We start from the raw sequence: 22,268 nt of genomic DNA on the forward strand, positions 1-22,268 counted from the left end.
AAGTGGAAACAAACAGAGGGTTTTTTTATTCTTTTCTTTTATTCTTGAAAGTATGTGCTAAGCCTAGTACCACCAAAATAGCTGTCTACTGCTCCTATTTGAAATGTGAGAAATCTAGGACTAGAGCAAGTTAAATGACTTGCCCAGTATCAGATTATCTGCTGCAGCTCAGGTTAGTCTTAACATTTGCTGGAAAATATCTCTTTCTGTATGAAATGAATGTAGAAAATGCCATAATATAGTAAAAGGGAGCACTACCCTGTCTGACTTGGTATTATTTGTTGAGCCTTGCAGCTAAGATCCTATTCCTTGTAGCTCCCTTGCATGACCTGCAGAGGTGTAATGAATGATATTTTGTTGTATTTCTGCAACTGTGAATTCAATTTAATATATACATACCCAGAATGTTGTGATCAAAATTACCATTTCATTGGAACAGTCATATAATGCTACAGCTATAATAGAAACAGCAACATTTATATTCCATAGTTATGGGTAGCCTAATTCTCAATGTCATATAACAAATTCTTAAGAACCAAGTAATCGGGATGTGGAAATGCAGCACACCTAAATACCAGGTTCCTTCTCTAAGAGCATTAAAATGATCTTGACCATTAGACTTGCAGAACATAAGAAGCATCTATCTAGACACAAACTTAAGTATTTGACAAAACTGACGGTCCAGAACTGTTCACACTTGTAAATAGAAGTTAGTTGAATTTGCTTTACCTGCTGTGACTCTTGCAGCAAGAACTTGAGCTCCATTCTTACAGATGCTAAACCACCACCTTGGGCCCCATGAAGACTACAATAACTTAGAAAAACTCTTAGAAGAGCTTGATTCTTCTGCAGCCACCACTTCCGTCTTTCAGCATGTTCTCGTTTTGCTTGTAACCTACGTCTTTCTATCTGGTGCCGTTCATACGAACCAATGTCTGGCTTATCCATAATATCATCGTGATCAAGTAGATCCCCATTTACTTTGGTATAAGTTTTACAATAATCTTTGCCCCCTGCGTCATGGTTGCATATTTCATGCATGGCAGCAATCTCTTTTTCAAGCCAGTTGTACAGCTGAAATCTGAGCTTTCCTCCATCTACTTCATAACCTGTAGCCAAAGTCCTCAGTTCAGTCATAAGGATCTTCAAACAGGCTCTGAACTTCAGTTGTTCAGCAATAACATCAACTTCAGTGTCTCCTGCATCAGAAATGTCCCCAAGTGGTGTTTGTGGGATGTTGGTGTCTGAGGTTCTCTCATCATCTTCTCCATTCTTAAAATCAGATTTCGAGGTTTTCATCGTTATACCAACATCCTTGTCCTCTTCATCTGACCCGTTTTTGTCTTCACCCCAGTCAAGAGTAAGGGGCTCATCATCAAATTTTACTGCTGGTTGACTCCAGTCAAATTGTGCTGAAGACTCAACAGTATTCTCCAAAGCAAAGGAAGTTGAAACTGGCTTTGACCAGTCTATGTCACCACTTCCAGGACCATCCCTTAAAGCTTTGGAATCTGAAACACCAGCCTGTACTGGGGGACTAGATGAATCTTTCTCTGCAGCTACAGTACTCTTTTTTCTTACTTTTGGAATTTTGGAAAGGACTTCAAGAGCTAGTACAGGGCAGCCCACTTTAAAATGTGCATTTGCAGTAGTGAAGAATAACTTTCTTTCTATAAGATTAATTTTATCAACAAAGCTTTTCTCCGTTTTTAGACCTAAGGTGGCCAAAGTCCCTTCTGGTGAACTGAAGTATCTTCGGATGAGCAAAGGGTGGGTCCGAAGATAATTGTAGAAACTGAATACCACAGGATTGCATGACTTGACGATAACTAAGGAATGAAACAGATATGACATCTATTGAAAACGGCTTTAAGAGGGTATTATTCTGTTTTGCAGTATTTCCTACATTACAGAGATTTGTCAAAACACAAAACCAAAGACAGTTTTGGGTCTGGTTGCCAAAACAAAATGAAAGAATTACTTATTCCCCACAAAAAGATTAAAGGTATGAGCTGGATGAGTAGAAAGATACTTTCTCATTTGCCTCACTGTTATATTCCACTCAGCTAAGCCTAAAAAAAAAAAAAAAAAAAAAAAAAAGCCGAGATGATCAGCCAGATAGAAGTTTCCAAGGGAGGGAATATGCCACAGAAACTTATGTAGCCACAGCATCACATAACATTAATCTCAAAAGAGACAGCCAGCATTCACTAGTAGAGAGGTATTGTAGGGAAGTACCAAACAAAGAAGGCCTTCCTGAGCTTATTTAACAGTAGAACTAAGTCAGGTATTGGGGGTTCGGAGACAAGTCCTTGGAAGAAACTGGAAAAAGATTTTATATTTTCTTTTTTTTAATAAGAAGTAGAAATTGAGCCGGCCAGTACATAAGCCAATTAATGATTTCAGCGTAATGGCATCTCAGAAGAAGGGACTGCATGCATACACAGAAAGTATTCTCTTTCTCTACTTTGTCTTAATAAGTTTGTCCCATCAGACTAATGTTTTTCCCTTACCTGGGTTTTCGTCATCATCTTTCGGTGTTTGTTCCAATAACGTGTCCAGTGCTCTTGTGTAATCTTTCATTATCCAGTACGCAATGCTTCTCAGAAATGGATCAGGATGCAATTTAGTACAGCTGAACCCACTCCCATCCTTACAGCAACCCAGAATCTTTTCATAAAGAATGGAGGTGTATGTGACAGAGGTTTCAAACTCTGATTCATATAAACGAGCAATAACCATAGCTAACTGGATGTCTTCCATTTTCTCAAGGCACACCTATGATAAGAAGTGGGGAAAAGGTTGTTTTATGAGGGAAAGGTAGTTCTTTAAAATAACAAAGTGAATAGCAATATATGTTTACAGAACAGATAATTTTTTTCTCATCATATCTGTTCTTTAAAGTATACATTCATCTGTGGGTCAAAAATGTGGTGATATATACCTAATTAACATATTTTCTTCTGAGGTAAGAGGTATACTTTCTTCTATTTCAGGAATTATGCATAGAAGTACATCAGCATGTCAAAAATTATTACGGCAGAAGAAAAGATAAAGATGCTTATTCTACCTAGTAGAATAAACAAAACTTCCAACTTTAATGTTAATACATCACTGGTAAGATATTCTTCACACTGTCTCATCTGCAGAATTACATCTCTCATGAAAATTCTTCACATTCATACATTTCTTTTACATTCTCAGGTAAAGACAAATGTACTGCATATAAATAGGCAGGATAACTAAATGTTCTCTCATTCCCGTTCTCTCCTGAGAGGTAGTGTTTAGGTTATGATCCTGCTTACAGCTCTCACTTCCCTTGTTGCAGGCAACATCACAGCTCCACTAAAGAGGGATTCTAGGGCTGCTTTAGAAGAGAACTCTGACTTCTTTTTTAAACTAGTGTTGTAACAATAGGTCATGCAGAATAGCTGGAGGTTGAACAGCATGCTACAACTTGACTGTGCTGATCAAACAGAAAGTTTTGACAGAAGGATCATGACTGGTATTCCCAAGAGTGCTTTCACTCAGGACTGATGTATCTGAACAATTATTCTGGCCTTCTTCCAGGCTGGCAGCTTCCAAGCTGCTTTTTGCAGTAGTGTGGAGGTAAATGGTATGTCTGCAGGGCACAAGGGGGTCATGTGTGGGCATACCATACCATTTGTGCTGCCACAATTTGTGAGAACATGAGCAGTGAACAGCTTGTAAGGATGCAGTTACACAGGTCAAATAAGAAACTGAAATTTAATTTCTCAAAAGTGGATACCTCTATAGCATCTTTCAGTGAACCTGCCAGCAAGAAAAATGCAGCTGATTGTTCAAAGCGTTGTTTTCCCAACAAAGCAAAAGCATTTTTTAAAGCAGCTTTGCGCCATCTATCTTCACTGAAGTTGTGGCTGAAAAAGGCGGTCATTTTTTCGTCATGCTGGGACCTGCATAAAGAAATGCAATGTACACAACTACTTATATAACCTTAGCAGGCAGTCACTTGAACAACATCACTTTAAATTCAACTCTAATCTTGAATGAGTTCTGCTTTGCATTCCTGGTTCAATTAAGATTTAAACAAACTTACAGTTAGCAGAACTCACCTAAACAGACCCCACACCACTGCCTTTTTCTTCATAGCAAGGTAAAAAAGTGCAGCATCTAAGGCATCATTGTTCCTCTGGAATGAAGCTTTTGCAACCTGTAGTATACAAAGCCTACTATTATTACTGAGAATATAAAGGCTGCTTTTAGCTAAATAACATATGTTCTCTGTCAGGGAGGATGGTCTAGGTGACTGTATTATTACTACAAAGCAACAGTAATTTCTGTCAGAATGTTTTATTCATATGTGACAGCTCTCATTACGCTGTAAATGTTCTTAAGAGTCAGAAAAGCAGCACTATTGCAGACGTTAATCCTTCTCAACCAGTGGGACATTACAAAGGTGGAAATAAAAATCTTTTCTTTAAAACTGTTACAGTAACTCATATTATTAGGTGAAATTCCTCTTGCAACCCCTTATTTACATATACTTAAGCTAATTTAAGTATTTCTTTAGTGAATACTGTTTAGTTTTCATATAGGACTCAAAGATGTAATTGCATTTGATTTGGAGTATTAGGATAATAAGTTTTGCTCCTGGATTCTTTGAGTATCCTATAACTTTTTAAAATGTGTTTTTACAGCAGGTGACTTGGAAGTTTAGTAAACTAGTAAGTACTTCTGTTCCACAGACATTTCAGAGATTGCATTATTTGTTGTAATTCAAAGCAAAAGCTAGTAATTATTCAAATCCATTAAACTTCAAGTTATAAGAAAGCTGAAATTCTTATTAAAGCAAGAATTTAAATCTCCTTTGTAGCTACAGGAAAGTTTTAGATATTATCTCAAAAATATACTGCATTTTATCCATTATTAGACCTCCCATAAGAAAACTCTGCATACAAATGAGATTTGGTGTTATTTTGGTTTTACATAATATAGGTGCATATTTCTATAAAACAGTAATTTTGTGATTCTTCAGAAGAGTAAAACCTGTATTTATTTGCAGTTCAGACCTTTTATGTTCTATAGTACTCCATTATAAAAAATACAAAATTTGAAAAAACACCATTTATATAGTTTTTATTGACTAATATTTTTAGATATATTGATTTCTTAAATAAAACCCACTGCTGAAGTCAAAGCACTTGTGTTTAATCTGCAGATGTCTCATATCTGAAAACAAGATTCTTCTTAAAATAGAGTACTTAATACGATCTTTAACATACTGTAAAATATGAGAGGGGGAGGAATTACATGCTTCAGAAATAGCTCTTCCCTACATCAACTGTATTATATTTTACTATTGAATAACAACATATATAAGCCAGGACACCAACATCAGTTGGCATAGAAAAAACTAGTTACGCAGTCTCTTGGCTGGGCTGGAGTACAAAGGAATCTGATACATACAAGTCACTGAGCGCATCTGTTAAGGCACACCTAAGAGCATGTAAGTATAATTTGTAAGCAACAGAAAGTACCTTCTCAATGCACCTTCGGAGTGTGTTGATATTCCTGACCCACCAACCAATACCCATAGCTCTTAATTCAGACCACTGTGGGTCTCCCTTCTGGATAGCAGGAATCATATTGATCAACTCCTCCTCAGCCTCAGAGTGAAAAGCCCATGCAAAATGGCAAGTTGATAGGCCTAAACAATAACATAATAAAATTCAGAAGATAAAGACTTGCTAATAAGCAAATGGAATATGGTACAGATGCAAAGTGGGATCTCCAGGTAGATCTGAGAGAGACCGTTTCCCTCTACAGGAAGTAGATCTGCTGAAGGAACAGCTGAGATATCTTTTTCTCACTAGGGAACTTATTCGTGCATGAAACTGAACATTTCTTATTCTTTCTTCTTCCTTTCTTCTGTTTTACAGCTATACTTTTTTTGCTATTCACAATATATGTAGGGAAGCCTATACTAAGCCTTTGCACGATAAAGGCCTTAATGGAATAGATATAATCTAAAATGAATATGCAGATAATAAAAATATCATATTATAAATCAAACATAACCAGATCCTGTCAGCTCAAGTGGATCAAATGAAAGCAGTACTTTGCTCTAAGAATTACCTTGGTGAAGCAGCTGAACTCGATACAGAGGTGGGAGTGATGTCAGAAGGCAGGTGTGCAAGCGCATAGCCAACAAATATCGTAAGCCACATTCATCCAAGGTATCTCTTCCTGTGAAATATAAAATGCTGACTTTTGAACATGCAGGTGCCTACAAGAGGCATATATACAAGTTATCATATGCAGTGTGGGAGGAACATACTTTTCTAAACTTGCTGAAAACCTGAACTACGAGTTATTTATTATGTATGAAATATAATTAGAAATTTATATTTAAGTGTTTTTCTTTCTTACTGTATCTAATCCGAGTAACTGATGCTAGCTTTCAGCTTTGTTATCCCAAAATACCCCAGGACTAAGTTTACCTTTGCTGAGAACAAGAATGTTAATTCAATAATATGTGATCTACTAACCTGAGTAATTCTTATCTCTGTTCTCATCTAGTTCAGTGCTTGTTGTGGCCACAGTGTCTGCCAAAGCTACAAGGAACATCTGCTCCAGTCGAGTGAGGCCTGGCAGACTTGAGTGCATCAGGTGGCTTGAAAGGACACTAGCATGTTCTCGGCCAAAGTAAGTCGGACCATACTGTGACAGATTAATAACTTTGGATTTACTCTCCCTCTTTTCAGGCTCAAAATCAATAAAGTCTTCAGTTGTAACAGGCTGAATCTGGAATAGATCTGAGTACTGATCCTCTGCTTTTCTCTTAGCATGATCTTCAGAGCCCTGAGGTATTTTAGAAGTTTCTTCAGAAACATAAGTGGCATCTTGATCTGCAGCAAGCAGCGCATACAGTGGCAGTGGAGGAATTGAGTCTATCTCTGTGTAGTCTCGAGTACCATCTTTTCCAGCTGTGATGGTATCCTTTGCAGTACTACCACTTACACTAATGGTGCGAGAAAGGTGGCGTTTAGGACCGGTTCCTTCTCCAGCTTCTGTGTCTTTAACTATTGCAACTTCTCCTGCAATACATTTAACTAAATGTGATAGAATGGCTTTGGCTCGGCGAACTTTACCCAGATCCATAAGTTCTAATAACTGGGTTGGATGATACTGGGGTAGAGTAGGTGAAAGAACATGAGCAGCTTCAAAAAGGCCACCATCCTGAATTACAGTTGGAGTGCCAAAAACATCATCCACAATACCCGCCCCATCAATTACACTGGTCTTCTTTGCTATCAAGCTTGTTTTGAGTGGATCTTGTGTTGTTGAGTCTTCAGTAGTAAAAACATCACTTTCTCCATCACCAAACTTGACAGCATGTTTCCACTGGGCATAAACATGCATTTCACAGTCCATTCCAACTACCAGTATACCATCTCTCACCCAGGACAGAGAAACAGGCAGTGAAGGAGTGCCATCCACAGATGATACCAAATCAATTGATCTAAGCAGCACCCACTTTGACTTTATACCTTGTTTTATGCTACCACCTAGTGGTAAAGTAATGACAGCTACTCCCTCTTTGCTGCTAGTTTGATCCGTTACAATTCCTGAAAGTCTTCCGTACATGAAGATGTTGGCACCAACTCCAACTGTTAATATATGTGAGCCATCTTCTTTTGATACCCAGTCCAAATGCACCAAATGCTTGATACTGGGCACCAGGTATTTGTCTTTATTCAAGCAAGCATCTGATTTACTGTAAACAAATAAATTACTATCTACACTGACCCTTGAATCAAGTACACTTCCAACCTTAACTAAATCATCCAGATGAATTGTCTGTTCCAAAACCCATTCTGATCCTCCTGTAGACTCACATTCAAGTATACAAACATGCATGGAAAATTCTTTGGAAACAAAACCATTATGCTGTATGGGTTGTTTATATGCTACTGCAAGGCGCCCTGTGTAAGAACAGCTAACGGCAACTGGCCTTCCTACTATGCTCACTGTACTGCTGTTGTCTTCTCCTTCATCGTTCATTAGAGGCCATTTTCTCCAATGATATGTTTCCCTTTCTTCATTTTTGCTGTTTAGTTCTGTCTCTACAGTACATCTCCAGAACCGCACTTTGTTGTCTGAACATGATGTCACTATCAAATAAGGTGCAAGGCAGACTGGGTATATTGATGAAGAACTCAGGTGACCTGAAGTTAGAACAAACATATTTACTTTTAGTAATACGAAGTAGAATGCCTATGTGCATAAAGCAGACGTAACACTGTCTAACTACTGACAGAGAACTTTACAGCCTGGTATTATTTTTCTAATCTGGAGTTGGGTAAGGGCAAATGTGCTAAGACTGATAACAGTCTTGCAACTTGAACATTACTAATCATCTGCATTTCTGGTTACTTTTCAAAGGTGATAAACTGGAACTGAAATAATTCAAAGAAGGGTTGTTGGAATAATGAGAGGAATATAAAGCCTTAATCAGATGAGATTAAAGAAGTTAAGAGATTAGATTCATATAGCCTACCAAAATGAAACCTAAGAGGGAAGGGAAACGAAACAAAAAAAACCAAAAACAAACAGAAGGCGGCGTAAATGCATCAGGTAAAAAAAGCACCCAACGCATTAATGCTGGCAGATGAACAAGCAGGTGTAAATTGTTCATTAACAGATTAAGACTAGAAGTTAGGTTTCCAACTATTAGAGCAGTAAGTTTCAAGAACAGTTTTCCTGTGGGGACTTGACACGTTTATGAAAGGGCAACATGACATGGACACTATGATTTGAGAGAGCCTTTTTAGTCCCGTGTTCCCTGTATCAGTAAATCAGAATACGATAGGCTGAGGAGATACAATCCTAGAAACTAGGAGGTAAATTAGTGGACCAACTGGATAGAAAAAAAAAAATGTGTTAAATTTACCTGCTGAAGGAGTTGCTCGTACTACTTCTACACCAACAGGAAGATCCAGAGGTTGGCTATACACAAGTCTGGAGCTCAGAATGAGTTTACTAGCAGTCTGAAGATTAGCAATTGATGAAGATCGTGGAATGGGACTTATGCCAGGTGATATATCTGGAGAAGAATCCACAGTCTTTTGCTCAGGTACACTAAGCTTATTCTCTGATGAAGCAGCCTCAGTTGTTTTTGCTATATATAATAAAATTGCAAATAGTGTTAAAACAATTGTTTATAAGTAAAGACAAGGTACGAATATCCTATAATCAGATTTATTTTTCTTAGCAGTGCTTAAGTTACACAGAAAATAATTATATAACATGTGCAGGCTGCGTTAGTTTTATCATATGCTTTGACTATTCATTTTAAGATACCCATAACATTATGAAATACTGATAGTTTAAAATAAAGAATCCAATGCTTAAGTAAATTACTCACCCTATCAACAAATTTTTATATTACTATTGGTATAGAATGCAACCAATGTTTGTAAGGAATCTTACTGCTTGTATTGCACTGATAAATTATCCCGAAGATTCCTGACTTTGAGGCTTCTGCTTGACAAACGTGACACAATTTATTTTAAAATAAACCACAAAGCTTCAAGTTGTATTTTAAATAAAAGAAATGTCACAGTTACAGTCCCTCACTCACCTAAACAAGCTTGCACAGATTTGAGATGAAGATGCCACATCTGAAGAACAGAGCAGCCATTACTACCTTTTTCAATTACTACTAGGTAGAACTTTTCTGAGAAAGGTGGTGGACGATACCCTGCAATTTAAACATATTATCACTATCATGAAGGTTACGTTCAACATAAATAGTTTTCAGTAACAGAAGAATCTCTAAAAATTATTGATATTAAAAAAACTGTTTTCCTCTTTCAAAGAAATTGCTTGTTTATAAAACAATATAGTCAAATAGTACCATTAATATAATTTTTAATGGACATTTTGTTTGCTCATGGCTACAGAAGAATTATGAAAATAAAGAGACAGACTGACTTACAGACAACCTGAGTATTAGTGGCCAATCTAATTTATTAGATATATTTCTCTTCACAGTCAGTTTGAACTCTTCTGCTAGATCGTAAAGACTCTTTTCCACCTGCCTGCTTTCTTCCTTTTTCTTTTAAAGTTTTAAGTCTACTACAGAATTCCAGTTACATTCTATTGTATTAACTTGTGAGATATAGTCACCTTATCACCTAGAACTACATGTTGACACAGAAAATACACCTCGTTTCTATTTTGTACACATTTTTATATATAACATACAGCGTTTTGAAAAATTGGCTTTGTCATATAAGTTAAAATGTTTCACTAAGCAAATTAGAATGCCTTTGTTTAATACTGTTACCATGTAAATAACAATTCATATGAGCAACAGGAAAGAGACATTTTACTGGATTCTATAGATTCCCATTAAAAAGGAAACTAGCATATGCGGCTAGATTTCAGTATTCTTTAAGAACGCTTTTGGTACCTACTTCATTCATATTAGTTATCTTTATGCTATACCTTGTGATGGCTGGAAAAATATCTCAGTTTCCTTCCCTTCCACATCTTCCTTATGTGGTTTGTATCCCAAAATAAAGTCTTCTTGAAAGACATGAAGCAATTGTGTGTTTGAGCCACACTGAAACATTAAGCAACAGTTACGCTTCAAGAACAGTAGAGCAACATTTTGTACTGATGCAAATCAGTTCTTCTGTGCGATCTAGCTACAGATGAGGATCGCTTTCTTTTATAATGTTGAAAATTATTTTAATGCATCAGAAAAACTAAACCCTTCCCTCTTATATTAAGAGCAGCATATTCTAGAACCAATGTTTGTATGTTCAAATAATTTCACTGAGATCTACCATGCTAGATCTATTCTGTAATTACATTTTTGCTGCAGTTATTGACAGATGAATTAGAACCTGATTGGGTTTTATTTCTTTAGGTGTCTAATGAATGACAGCGGCAAAAACTCTTAGACTTTTATCCCTCCTCAGTAGGAAGACACGTCTGCAGTGAATTGCTTGGGAAATCTAAGGGAATAAAGTGCAGATTTTCCTGCTCTCTGATATCTCAGCAGCTGTCCTTCCTGACAGCAACAAATCTCTTTGCAGTACTTCTACCTGTCCACAAAGGAAGCTACTGGCAGTGAGATCCTTTCCTGCAGGCAAGGGAAAAATACGTCCCCCAAAGACAGTGATGGCAAAGTTTTCATGTTGCAAAACACCCTCTTTTTCCAGAGAAACATGGAAAGAGAGTATTCCCTGTAATCATCTATAAAAATTATAGAAAAATATTTTGTAAATTTGAACTTAAGTTGAAGATCCTATGTGATTAATACTTAAAAGACATGGAAATGTATTGACAAATAGATAAATACTTCCTTATATATGTCAAAACCATCCAGATGTCTAATTAAGAAAGGGTAAAACACACTGTTTTCACAGGCTGCTTCCTAACAGAAAACAGCACTGGAACATGTATGATCAAAATAACTGTGAGTAAGAACAAGGTGTAATAATACCTACCTTATAGTTATTTGAAATGTATAGCTGTTTTGGTTAACAGATAAAAAAAAACCCAGTAGTCATACATGGCTATGATTCCTACATTTTGGAATAGTTAGGTCTATTTTTTAGGTTTGTGTTTTGTTTACATGTTGTTCATCTTTTTGTTTGTTTGGGTTTGAGGGGGAATTTTTTGGTTTTTTTCCTTTAAATTATGATGGTTTGTAAACTAGACTTTTAGTTAAATTTTGTTTTTATCAAGATTTATGCTCAGAAAATATTGTTTACACTCTAACAACATGCTTTGAGCTCCCAGCAGCTAAAAGAAACGTTCAAGGTATCTCAACATTCACAAAAATTCAAGTCAGTCATTATCACCATAAGGAAATGTCATCTCTTTTACCTCTTTTCAACAGATTACATTAATTAACAAACAAAGCAATTAAACACCCTTATGTGATACCCTTAAAGAGTTAACTGTTAACTTACTTTGTTGGTTATTACATCAAGTTCAATAATGCATCCTGGTCGAGCAGTAGATTGTTGGCTCACAATGTTAAACACTTCCCCAATAAGTTTCTGAAACAGAGCAAAATGAGAAGAGTTAGTGTATTTTTCCTTCAGACAGAAGGAAATTGCAGTCATTTACACCAAACTGATGCTTTAATTTTCCTTGCTGGCATAAACTGTAACAGATTCCCTTCCTGTTGTCATTTTGGCACTTACGAATAATGCATTTATCAAGACATTTGTACTGTTGTGAGCCTGCAGCTATTCATGGGGATAGCACACCAGCTTTTATGAAAACTAAAGGTTTTTCATTTAAAGGTTTATCTTTTCATAACATAACTTAGTATCTGTGCTATGAGAAACTCAAGTATAGTGTTTCACTTTTGTTTAAAGCCCCAGGTTTTGTCACAACATGTTAAAAAAAAAAAAAATCACTACAGCTTTTATATAAATGGAAGGCTCTATTGATTTTTGCTGGAACATTCACAATCATTGCTCCTGGAACAGATTCCTCAGACTGATCTGAATAATGACAGGCTCTATCTTGCAGGATAGCTTATAAAATAACAGAAGAATGGGAAAAAAGGAAAGATGTGCTTCTTTATACAGTAGCAGCGGAAGTTCAGGCTTTACTGTCCTTAGTCACACAAACGAAAGATTAAAAGGATGAAAAAATTGTTTATTACAGAAAAAATAAGATCTAACATTACTCTTAGCAATAACCCACCGATTCCCTCCTATCCCAGCATCTCTGCCCTTCCTCATACATCAATGTAACTTAGGTAGATACACCCAAGTCTTCCTCTTCTGTCTTCACCTTCCAACTTGCTCTTGACTCCCCTCTTTTGAGACTATTTTTCCTAGACAGACTTTTTTTCCCCACCTGCTACAAGTCAGGGAAATTTTGTTTCCATCCAGCCACCTTTAGTAGTAATAGCTGCATTTCTGTCTGCTAATGTTTACAGACAGATGCAAAACATTAATTATGCAAGGTATAATGCATAAGATCCTATACATGGACCGGCACAAAAATTATACAGAACTAAGCGAAGACGAAGCACTGGAGGGAGGGGAAAAAAAGTTACTTTCAAACCATTGCTGCATAAAACTTACAGATGATTCAGGGTCAGATAATTCATCTAGAAGTTTTCGTGCATCTACAACAGCTTGATAAAGTCTCAGGTTTTTGCCATCAGATGCAACAAAGCAAGCGCTAGCAGAGTTGCAGTATGTACCTAATAGAAAACACAAAATTTTCATAGTTAAAGAAAAAAATGGCAGTCAAATGGCATCAGGTAGTCTGTTACAATCCAATTCACAATATCTGAGTGTTCCTAACATAATTTTCATACAGTACTGAGGAAAAAAACTAAGCAAATGTGTGCATTAAAACACTATTTGAAATAACTCCCTTTCTCCTCATTTATGTAACTGAAATTCCTCATAGAAGTTGAATAATCTAAGCAGAATTCATTTATCTTCACAAATGTCGTTCATGTATGCAAAAACCGAAACCCCAGTATGTAGTCCACCTAATGGAATGCTGCCATTCCTTAAAATGGTTATGTTTTCTTCACTGTCACCTCTAAGGAGGTGCTCGGAAGGGCTAATTCTAGCTTCCCTAGGTTGTCAGAGATGATTTAGAGTAGGAGTCTAAGGTAACCAGTTCAGAAAAGCTGTACTAGCTATGGCTTTTTTCCTTGTTTACTGTCTCTAGGCTCTTTGGATAATATTAACCTCTATGAATATTCCCTTCTATCCTCCAGTTAAAAGTGCAGATATAAAAGTGAGAGAAAGGAGAAATATCTTTAGTAGCGAATAATACATGAAAAACTGTAACAGTGTCTTTTTTGCTTCTCTACCGTATAAAGAACAGGCTTGACCCGAGGTTTTGTATTCTGCTATACATTTTCCTCTTATTTTATAAGAGGGAAACAGATAGTTATTTGTGTTTAGAAGATATTGTGGGATTCGGACAGCACAGAATGTTACTATATGAGCACAGAAAATGGATTTATCTTAAATCAAATATATGTTATGCATTTATTAAGCATATTTAAGATTTTTGAGATTGTAGAACATCTTTGACACCCATTTAATAATTGCAAAGGTCAGACTGGCCTTAGCATAATAAAATAACGTAGCATTATTAGTATAAAATTAAATGTTACATCCATGGCACAAATTACATTTGTAGTACTGTATACAAAGATGACAACTACTACAACACCATAATCCAGAAGTAAGTATCTGAGTGGCTGAACAGAGTAACATTTGTAGAGAAAATTTTCCTAACTGCAATAGAAAGCCCTAAAATTAAATACAAAAACTGAAGAATTGTCCTAGGGCATTACACATGAGATGTTGTACTGCCTGACCTCTGAAAAAGTATTGTTTGCAGTTCTGTAAAGTTAATGTACTCTCTTTCTTTAAAAATATTCTGTGTCTAACTGGGCTTTTGTAAACCACTGATGGCCTGAAGAATCTGGTATTGTTTCAGGATCTTCTAAGCAGAGTTCTTAGCCAGCATATTAAAAGATTTTGATACTGTAAATTTTGGCTGAAAGTCTTTCCCAATAATTCAGATGTTCAAGTGGTCCAAATACTAGTTCTCCCTAGTTCTGTTCAACCCACTGCCTCCCTGCAATTTTATGTGGCCAACAACCCAGATACTCAAGTCATCAGAACACCTGCATTATTAATACCACGTCAATGCAGGGAACGCTCAGTGAAGCTGCCTAAAACATTGAGGAAAGGGATAATCTTGTTCTTTGTGATAGTAATGATTGCTTACTCATGCAGAGAAGTTGCTGAATGTCCGCTGAGCCACAGTAACTACAGACACATTCAGACCAGCTGAAATGTTTTGAAGTAGCTTAGCCTCAAATGAAATAAAAATGCTTAATTTGTGTAATACAAAGAAATTGCTGAAAAGTTAATATAAATATCCTCCAAATACACTAGTAACTTATTTAAAAAACTTAATTCTATGACTCACGGCGTTAACTCTAGATAGAAACGTAATAAGTATACTCACCAAGGCAATAACTGGGAATAAGTGTTGGAAGCCAGGCTACGTTAGAGAAAGCGGAGGTATGAAGAGAGTTAATTCGAGCCAATTCAGATACTCCTCCAGTGTACGATAAAGGTCCTATAGGGTCTACACGCCACAGAATCAGCTCACTATAGATTGCATTTGGGTCATGGAATGTACGGGTTGCTGCATTTTTAAGTTGCTGCCTAGAAGAACCTTTCACATGTTTAATAGGATCCATTATTCTGTTTATCCTCTCAGAGTCCCAGGAACTGTCTGATTCAGGAGTTAATAGAGCATTATGATGAGAAGATGTTAGCAGTAATGGTAAAACAGAATGACAAGCTAGATCATTGAGATGAAAACGGTGACCACAGTACCTAAATTTATGTGATACTGTTAGGACAGTAGTGAAAGCTGATTTATCAGCAAAAGTAACTGCCCACTGATTTAGAGAGCCATCTATATGTTTGGAAATCATCATTACGATGGGAGAAATTATATTCACATTTGCACTGTCCTGGGCACAGCTTGGTCCTTTATTTCCTAGGGTCTTATCTGGAAAGTCCATTGTATTCTGATGTACAGCATTACTGTTATCTTTTAAAAAGACAGGGCAAGCATACATCATAATATTTTTGCTAAGGGAACTAGCATCTCCTGATGGAAATGCAACAGGAATCCTAGAAGAAAATGAAACCTAAAAAAAAACACACAAAAAAGAAAAGAATTAGAATATAACAACTCATCTTAAGTCTGAATAAATGTTAGCTGTTGCACAGGAAGTACTTAAAATTAAATTCATACTGATGTTCAGGTATTAAAGAAACGACACAATGATTGTTGATTAAGATCATAAATAATAATACAATTTCAAATATATGATACCTGAACTTGTCGAAAGATGCCTGGAGTGTATTCATCTAAGTATTTCACATGCCACACCAAAAAGGTACCATCAATAGGATGGATAGTAAAAAGCATATCTGGATTTCTGTTCCATTCAGTTAGGAGCAACTCAATTTTCCGATCTAACAAAACCGTTGGAAGAGGCATGCATGGGCCTGCTAGTAGAGATGTTTTGGGGCTTCCCTCTCTTTCTCCGTCTTCATGTTCTGAAGAGCCTGTACCAGTCCCTGTCTCCGATTCTCTGTCTATAGACAAGTCTGCAACAGAAATGTGCCATTTTATCCATTGCAAAGACTTCCCTGTAAGTTTCTATTCAAAACCACAGAGCATTTTAAAATCTGCTAACAGTGCTATCTGATAAGAACATTCATGCATATTAAGGGTAGAAACATCTTTCTTTCGTCTGTCTGTACAAAAATATGAGTCTGGGCCTTCGACTATTGCTCCTAACTATGTAATACAAATAGTAATAAATATAACCACAAAAATCTAGATACTTAGAGCAATGCCCTGCCTAAGATTATTCTGGTCAACTACATAAACCCACACATTATTTATATGAATGCTGGTTCCAAATTAACATGGGTATTTCTTGCATTTAGAAAGGTAATCATCAAATACGTGGTATGTGATCATTGATGAAGTACTATGTATTGCATATTCAGTAAGAATTATCACACACTTAACTACTGCATTAGTAATCTAAATTTTAAGAACCTAAGCATTATAAATGACACAATGTATCATCTGTTTACTGTCGCTAATTGGTCTTACTGGTTTCTGTGGATAGTTTTTTATTTTTATACACTCTTACTGGCCAAGTGACCTTCCCACAGCAATGTAAAGTATTTCTGGTAGGGTAGGTGTTCCATCATTAATTTCAAAATATGTCCCTCTGGTCCTTTGTGAACAGCTACAGTTAGGATCATCAGGTCATCTAAGGCTTAAGGTGTAAATCTCACCAGTACTGGAAACAGCCCAGCTGCATTAAAATGGAGCTGTGACCAATCCTTCTTAAAGCTTGCCATAAATTGCTATGTCATTACTGACAATCTGATTGTAAGGTAAAGAGAGCAGGTCTTAGTCATAATTTCATAGCTCAGTGGAATATATCCAAAATGGAAATGAAAGACAAAAGCTAACTTTCTTTTTCACTGTGTGTATTACTATTGCATTCCAACAGAGAGTACACCATTGAATTTTTCATGCCTACAATTACAGCAGGCAAGATTTCAGCTGTAAATGTCTATTTATTTTACATTAGTGATAAAATGTTAGCACTTGCAATTCTTGTGCTAAATAATTGCATTAATTATTGCATTAAAGCGCTTCAAAATAATTCCTGTGCTACATGTCTCAATATTACTAACCATGATCTAATTTCATATGTAAACCTCTCTCTTTTTCTTCCATTTCTTCTTCCTCTTCAATCTCAACATCGAACTCTTGTTCTAGTTGTTGTTCAGAAATTTTTCTTAGATGCTGCATAAATACCTCAATAGAGGATGTAAAATTAAATTCTTTATTATTCAACCAGTGAACAACAAAGCCTCCATTTCCTTCATCTGTATTAAAAGCTGTTCCAGCCAAGACCGATGGAATATCTGTGGACAATTTTAAACAAATAAAAAAAATATATTTAACTGCCCATCTTTTTGGTTTTTTTTTTTTTTTTTATATATATGTACACACACACACATATATACAGATTTCTTAATTAAGACATTTAACTTGTTTTAGGTAGAACATAATTTGCACCTGTGAGATTAGAAAAGGTAAGATGCAGATCAAGTTTCTACGTGCAATTTTAATAAAAAAAGTAATGATATTTTAACATCAATAAATTTGCATGAAAATTGATTCTTACGTGAATGGCAAATAATACTCAATAGTTCTAATTGCTCAGTTTCATATGTTGCAGTGTTGTCATTTCATGGTCAGATTTCAGGTAAGGCACGTGATTGCTCTTTAATCTTTCCTTGTCTAAAATATTTTGAACTATTCTATAAAAAGCAGCTGGTTTCCTGCCAAAACATCTGGCACAGCTTTTCTTCGTGCACTATATATTCTGTAGGATGCAAATATTTTATTCATCATATACTATTGCCTCCCAAACCCCAACAATCAAATGCTAAGCAGGCTTGAAATTTAGGTTTCTTTTGCTTTCTGATGTGCAAAGATGAATTTAATTGGCTTTTTAAAATGCTGAAGGTATTCAGAATAAATTCAGCCTCATTTGTCTTACAAAACTCTATGCTAAGAAACAGACTCATGAAATAACAGTCTTCCTACAAATTCCTTGTATTCAATTAGGCAAAGAACACGCATCTCATTCTCATTTTGTGCAAATATATTATTACAGTTTAATAAATGGCTGTATTTCACCTGTAGTAGGGTTGATGCTTGCTGCTATATGGAAGTGACCGAGTGCATTTGCGTGATGTGAAATGTGACGCTGAACTTCATGAGTACCCTGTTGATCTGGCAATGCATCTGTGTGGGTAACAAGAACCGAAGATCTCCTTTGTCCTTTTCTCATATTTTTCAAATGGTGAATTGTCTGGCATAGTTATAAAAAAAAAATTAAGAAACACTAAAAAACTGTAAGGTAAGCATTCACACTTATATAAAGCCTAAAGCTTTTTAATTTCCTTCTAAGAAGTGATGACTAATTTCAAAAGGATTGTTATAAATAGATTTCAACAGAGATTAGTAACACTTATGCACATCAGTTCTGGTCAAAGGCAAAGCTATTCTAACGTCTTCTGAAAGGCCCCTTAATATCTGCTCCAACAACAACACAAAAATACATGCTATTTTGTGTAACATTCATAAACAGGATTACAACAATCTAAAACCAGTGACCTTCGCAACATCATTTTATAATGAATTCTTATTACGTAACTGAAAATTGCTGAAAGCACATGGAAAGCACAGCTGATTCAACAGCCCAAAGCATACTTGGTTCCACCCTCTCTATTTGTTGATAGTCACGATATGTAAGAAGTAAAAACTTGGTCTGATTACAGTAGTCTACAAATAAGCGTTGAGGTGGTTGGGTTTTTTTTCCTCTTGTTTTTATATTGATAGATTTTCTGTTACTGTAAACTTAGACTTGATATGACTGACATTGAAATTTGCAGCCTTATATTACCACTTTTGAAAATGCAATTACCAAATCAGAAAGATAAAGATTAAAAGAGTTTATTTACTGCTTCCACTGTTTTTATAATTACTGACTTTCAGACCCAATCAGAATTGAAACTATCACTTACTATTCCATGTGAAACATTGTATTTTCCCAGCACTACAGAAAAAGTAGATTGAGTTTTAAGAACATGGAGCTTGGGTGCAGAGATGCAAAGTCTCTGACTTCCTCAGTGTTTAGTAATAAACTTCAAAAACTGGTAAGAAATAATTCAGACTATTCTATTATGCTTGTAAGAACTACATAATACACATTCCTAGAGTTCTACATCCTTTAAATATTTAAAGTTTTAAGAATCTTGAAATAAAAAACTGACAAAATAAGTAACTACTTGTACCTCTAGTGCGTGCTGTATTTTGTCCTTTTGCTTTCCAGATTGAGAGATGGTGCTGCTAATGCTGGAAGTGCTGGTTTCACAGATCTGCTCACCAAGAAGAGTATCTTCTGGTAATAACGTCTCTGCCCACAGCCGACAGATGCCATCAAGACATGATGTGAGTAACACATTACAGACCAAACCCCTAACGACAGACATGTCAAGGTTACTACTCAAGGTAATTAAATTAGCTATACGGACACAGCAGAAATTAAGGGAATACACAAGTATTTACTAGTTACCATTTCATCCAAATTTATGCCTCTCTCCTAACTAAAGGTTTTATAACAGTAGTGATTTTTGGCATGCTAATAAACCCATAGATGATTGGGAAAAGTGCATGTGAATGGTTATTATTTGATAAATGCAACAGTTATTATAAAACTGCAGTTATGAAACTGCCTAAATTATCTGACTTGCTGGACTATGTGAAGAATGCATAGGTTTTACTAAATAATGAAATGTGAAATTGAACAACTAATTAAACACTAGTATATCCAACAAGGCAGAGAAGATAGCTTACTAAATGCTGATTATTTAAACAAATATTTTATTTCCAATGTCATAGCACCATTTGGTAAAGACAAAGCCTTACATACATGCTTCCTGGCATAACTTGAGAAGGCACTGAAGTTTAGACCATATTTTAGAATAAATCTCACCTATTAACATGACTATCACTATTGTACTAGGTAATACAGAAGCTTATGGGAAGATGTTGATATGCTTTATTTCTTGGAAGTATAAGCAGAGAAATCTAATCACGTTTTTGATGCCCAAACTTTGAGCAGTGTTAAAAAATACTTGGTCAAAGGCTTGCTTGTTTTTTTAAAAAAGAAAATTTTCAAACCTGGGCATGTACTTGCTAATGTTACGCCATGAAAATCCTGTCACTGCTCGAGGATGTGCCAAATAAACAAATGAGAAGTGAACAACCCCTGAGCATTTTTTCTTCTCTTCATTCTCTTGGGGCAGAAGGGATGACTTCCAACCAGTCATAGGATACCAAACCTTTAAGAGGCAGTCATCCTAGGTAAAGCAATAAAAAAATCATGGGGTTAGCTAGCTATTATTAAAAATGTCACAAAAAGAAAAATCTCAAACTGCTGTTCTGGAATTTTTCATGAAAACTTGATCTGTGGCCTGAAGTACTGGCAACTCATTTCCGAGACCACTTATTTCATTGATGGTCATGCTGGAATGAGTTACAGGACTGAAGAAATATTCTGCTGGCAACACTCCACTCCCATAAGGAATATTTCTTCTAGTCCAGTTGGCCCCCTACTTTCCTCTTGGTTCTCTATGCATTTTCTGCATAGCACGTATGCATGGTTAAATCCCATGTCCATTTCCCTGTGAAGACAGAAGCCAGAAATAGGCTGCCACTCACACTACAATATTAAGCTCATTAACAGTTAAGTTTCTCCACTGAGACAACTCATGCTGTAGACATGAGACAACCAACCCTGTTGGTTCCCATGCACAGGAAACCTGATTTTCGTGGAAAGCACTGTACCTCCTGAGCATAGGCACACAACAGAGGAGCAGATGCACGTTGCAACCTTCCCCTCCATCAGCACAACCTATGCCACCTTTCTGGTTTGAATGGTTGGGCACCACTGATGTGATTAATTGAAACAAAACTGAAATGCTGACACAGCAATACTACATATGCTGATAAGCGATACCAGAGTATGACTATACTGATGTTATCTAAGGACAACATCCCTAGTATGACAACAGTACATTGTACACAGCAGGATGCCACATCCCTGGATTTCAGGACTTGCTGCTGGAGTGGAGATACCAAGTACAGTAAATAAAGGAATAAATCACAAACCTCCAAGAATGTAGATAAAAGATGGTATTTCCTGACAAGCATCAAAAACTATACTACCTGACCAGAGATTCTGCAAGAGGAAAGTCTGACAGGCAGCCCTGTAAGAATTATGATCAAAGCTGTGTATCTCAAGAAAAAACTAATATAGAGCTGTCCTACAGACAGAAAATGACTTCTGGAAACACCTGCCGCATCTACTTAGTCAAATTCTTAGCTATATAAAAGTATATTCATGGGAAATAGAAATATGGAATGAAGCAAATCTTTTGATAATTTACTAACCACAAAGATTCTAAATGTAATATTTATTAAGGTGCTGTAAGTACATTTGTAGCCATAAAACAATACAGCTCATGATTCAGTTGTCCTCTTTAGTAAGTGTAAGAAAACAAAGGTTCATCTCATCGTTCAACCGATATGAAGTGCAAGCAATAAATGCTTACCTAAGCAAACTCGAAAACCAAAGGGAATCACTCATATGAGAAGTTGACATTAAAGAGTTATTAATTGAAAATTTAGCTTGAATAGCAATTTGATAAAAAATATGTCAAACTGAAACAGAAGTTAAGAACTGATAATTGAACCCAGAATTCACTAAATAGAAAATCTTTCCAAATTTATCCACTGAGGTGTATATATTATACCAGTTTAAATGTGTACGTGTTCTATCATAATGATCTAATATTTACCCTCATGATTTCCAACCGAAGTAGAAAAATATATTTAAGCATGTCTGAAAGTTCATCTAAGTATACTTTATCTAAAATATATATATGCAAGTCTGTATCACTGTCACTGTATTCCAGGTTGATTCTGAAGTATTCAGTAAGAGTACGCAGCTAAATCCAATTTCTTGCTGTCGAAATTCATGGAATTACAAGAAAATACAGCATTACACATGAAATGAT

At 36.0% G+C, this 22,268-nt stretch overlaps 1 protein-coding gene across 2 annotated transcripts in view; it reads right to left on the reverse strand.

The window, feature by feature from the left end:
• DMXL2 (Dmx like 2) overlaps positions 1 to 22,268 on the reverse strand; it is a 52,927-nt gene that overhangs the window by 17,882 nt on the left and 12,777 nt on the right. For both annotated transcript variants that reach the window (XM_063347470.1, XM_063347468.1), the window contains exons 7-24: positions 20,371 to 20,549; positions 19,482 to 19,665; positions 18,322 to 18,496; positions 17,307 to 17,540; positions 15,916 to 16,193; positions 15,031 to 15,727; positions 13,107 to 13,228; positions 11,973 to 12,062; positions 10,495 to 10,612; positions 9,626 to 9,745; positions 8,936 to 9,163; positions 6,531 to 8,210; positions 6,118 to 6,228; positions 5,520 to 5,689; positions 4,095 to 4,192; positions 3,770 to 3,935; positions 2,514 to 2,778; positions 730 to 1,829 (exon numbers count right to left, since the gene is read on the reverse strand). In XM_063347470.1, the coding sequence (XP_063203540.1) occupies positions 730 to 1,829; positions 2,514 to 2,778; positions 3,770 to 3,935; positions 4,095 to 4,192; positions 5,520 to 5,689; positions 6,118 to 6,228; positions 6,531 to 8,210; positions 8,936 to 9,163; positions 9,626 to 9,745; positions 10,495 to 10,612; positions 11,973 to 12,062; positions 13,107 to 13,228; positions 15,031 to 15,727; positions 15,916 to 16,193; positions 17,307 to 17,540; positions 18,322 to 18,496; positions 19,482 to 19,665; positions 20,371 to 20,549 (6,015 nt within the window). The remainder of the gene's footprint in view (positions 1 to 729; positions 1,830 to 2,513; positions 2,779 to 3,769; positions 3,936 to 4,094; positions 4,193 to 5,519; positions 5,690 to 6,117; positions 6,229 to 6,530; positions 8,211 to 8,935; positions 9,164 to 9,625; positions 9,746 to 10,494; positions 10,613 to 11,972; positions 12,063 to 13,106; positions 13,229 to 15,030; positions 15,728 to 15,915; positions 16,194 to 17,306; positions 17,541 to 18,321; positions 18,497 to 19,481; positions 19,666 to 20,370; positions 20,550 to 22,268) is intronic.

Source organism: Chroicocephalus ridibundus, chromosome 9 (assembly GCF_963924245.1).
Source record: "Chroicocephalus ridibundus chromosome 9, bChrRid1.1, whole genome shotgun sequence".
In the NCBI taxonomy this organism is placed as follows: domain Eukaryota; kingdom Metazoa; phylum Chordata; class Aves; order Charadriiformes; family Laridae; genus Chroicocephalus; species Chroicocephalus ridibundus.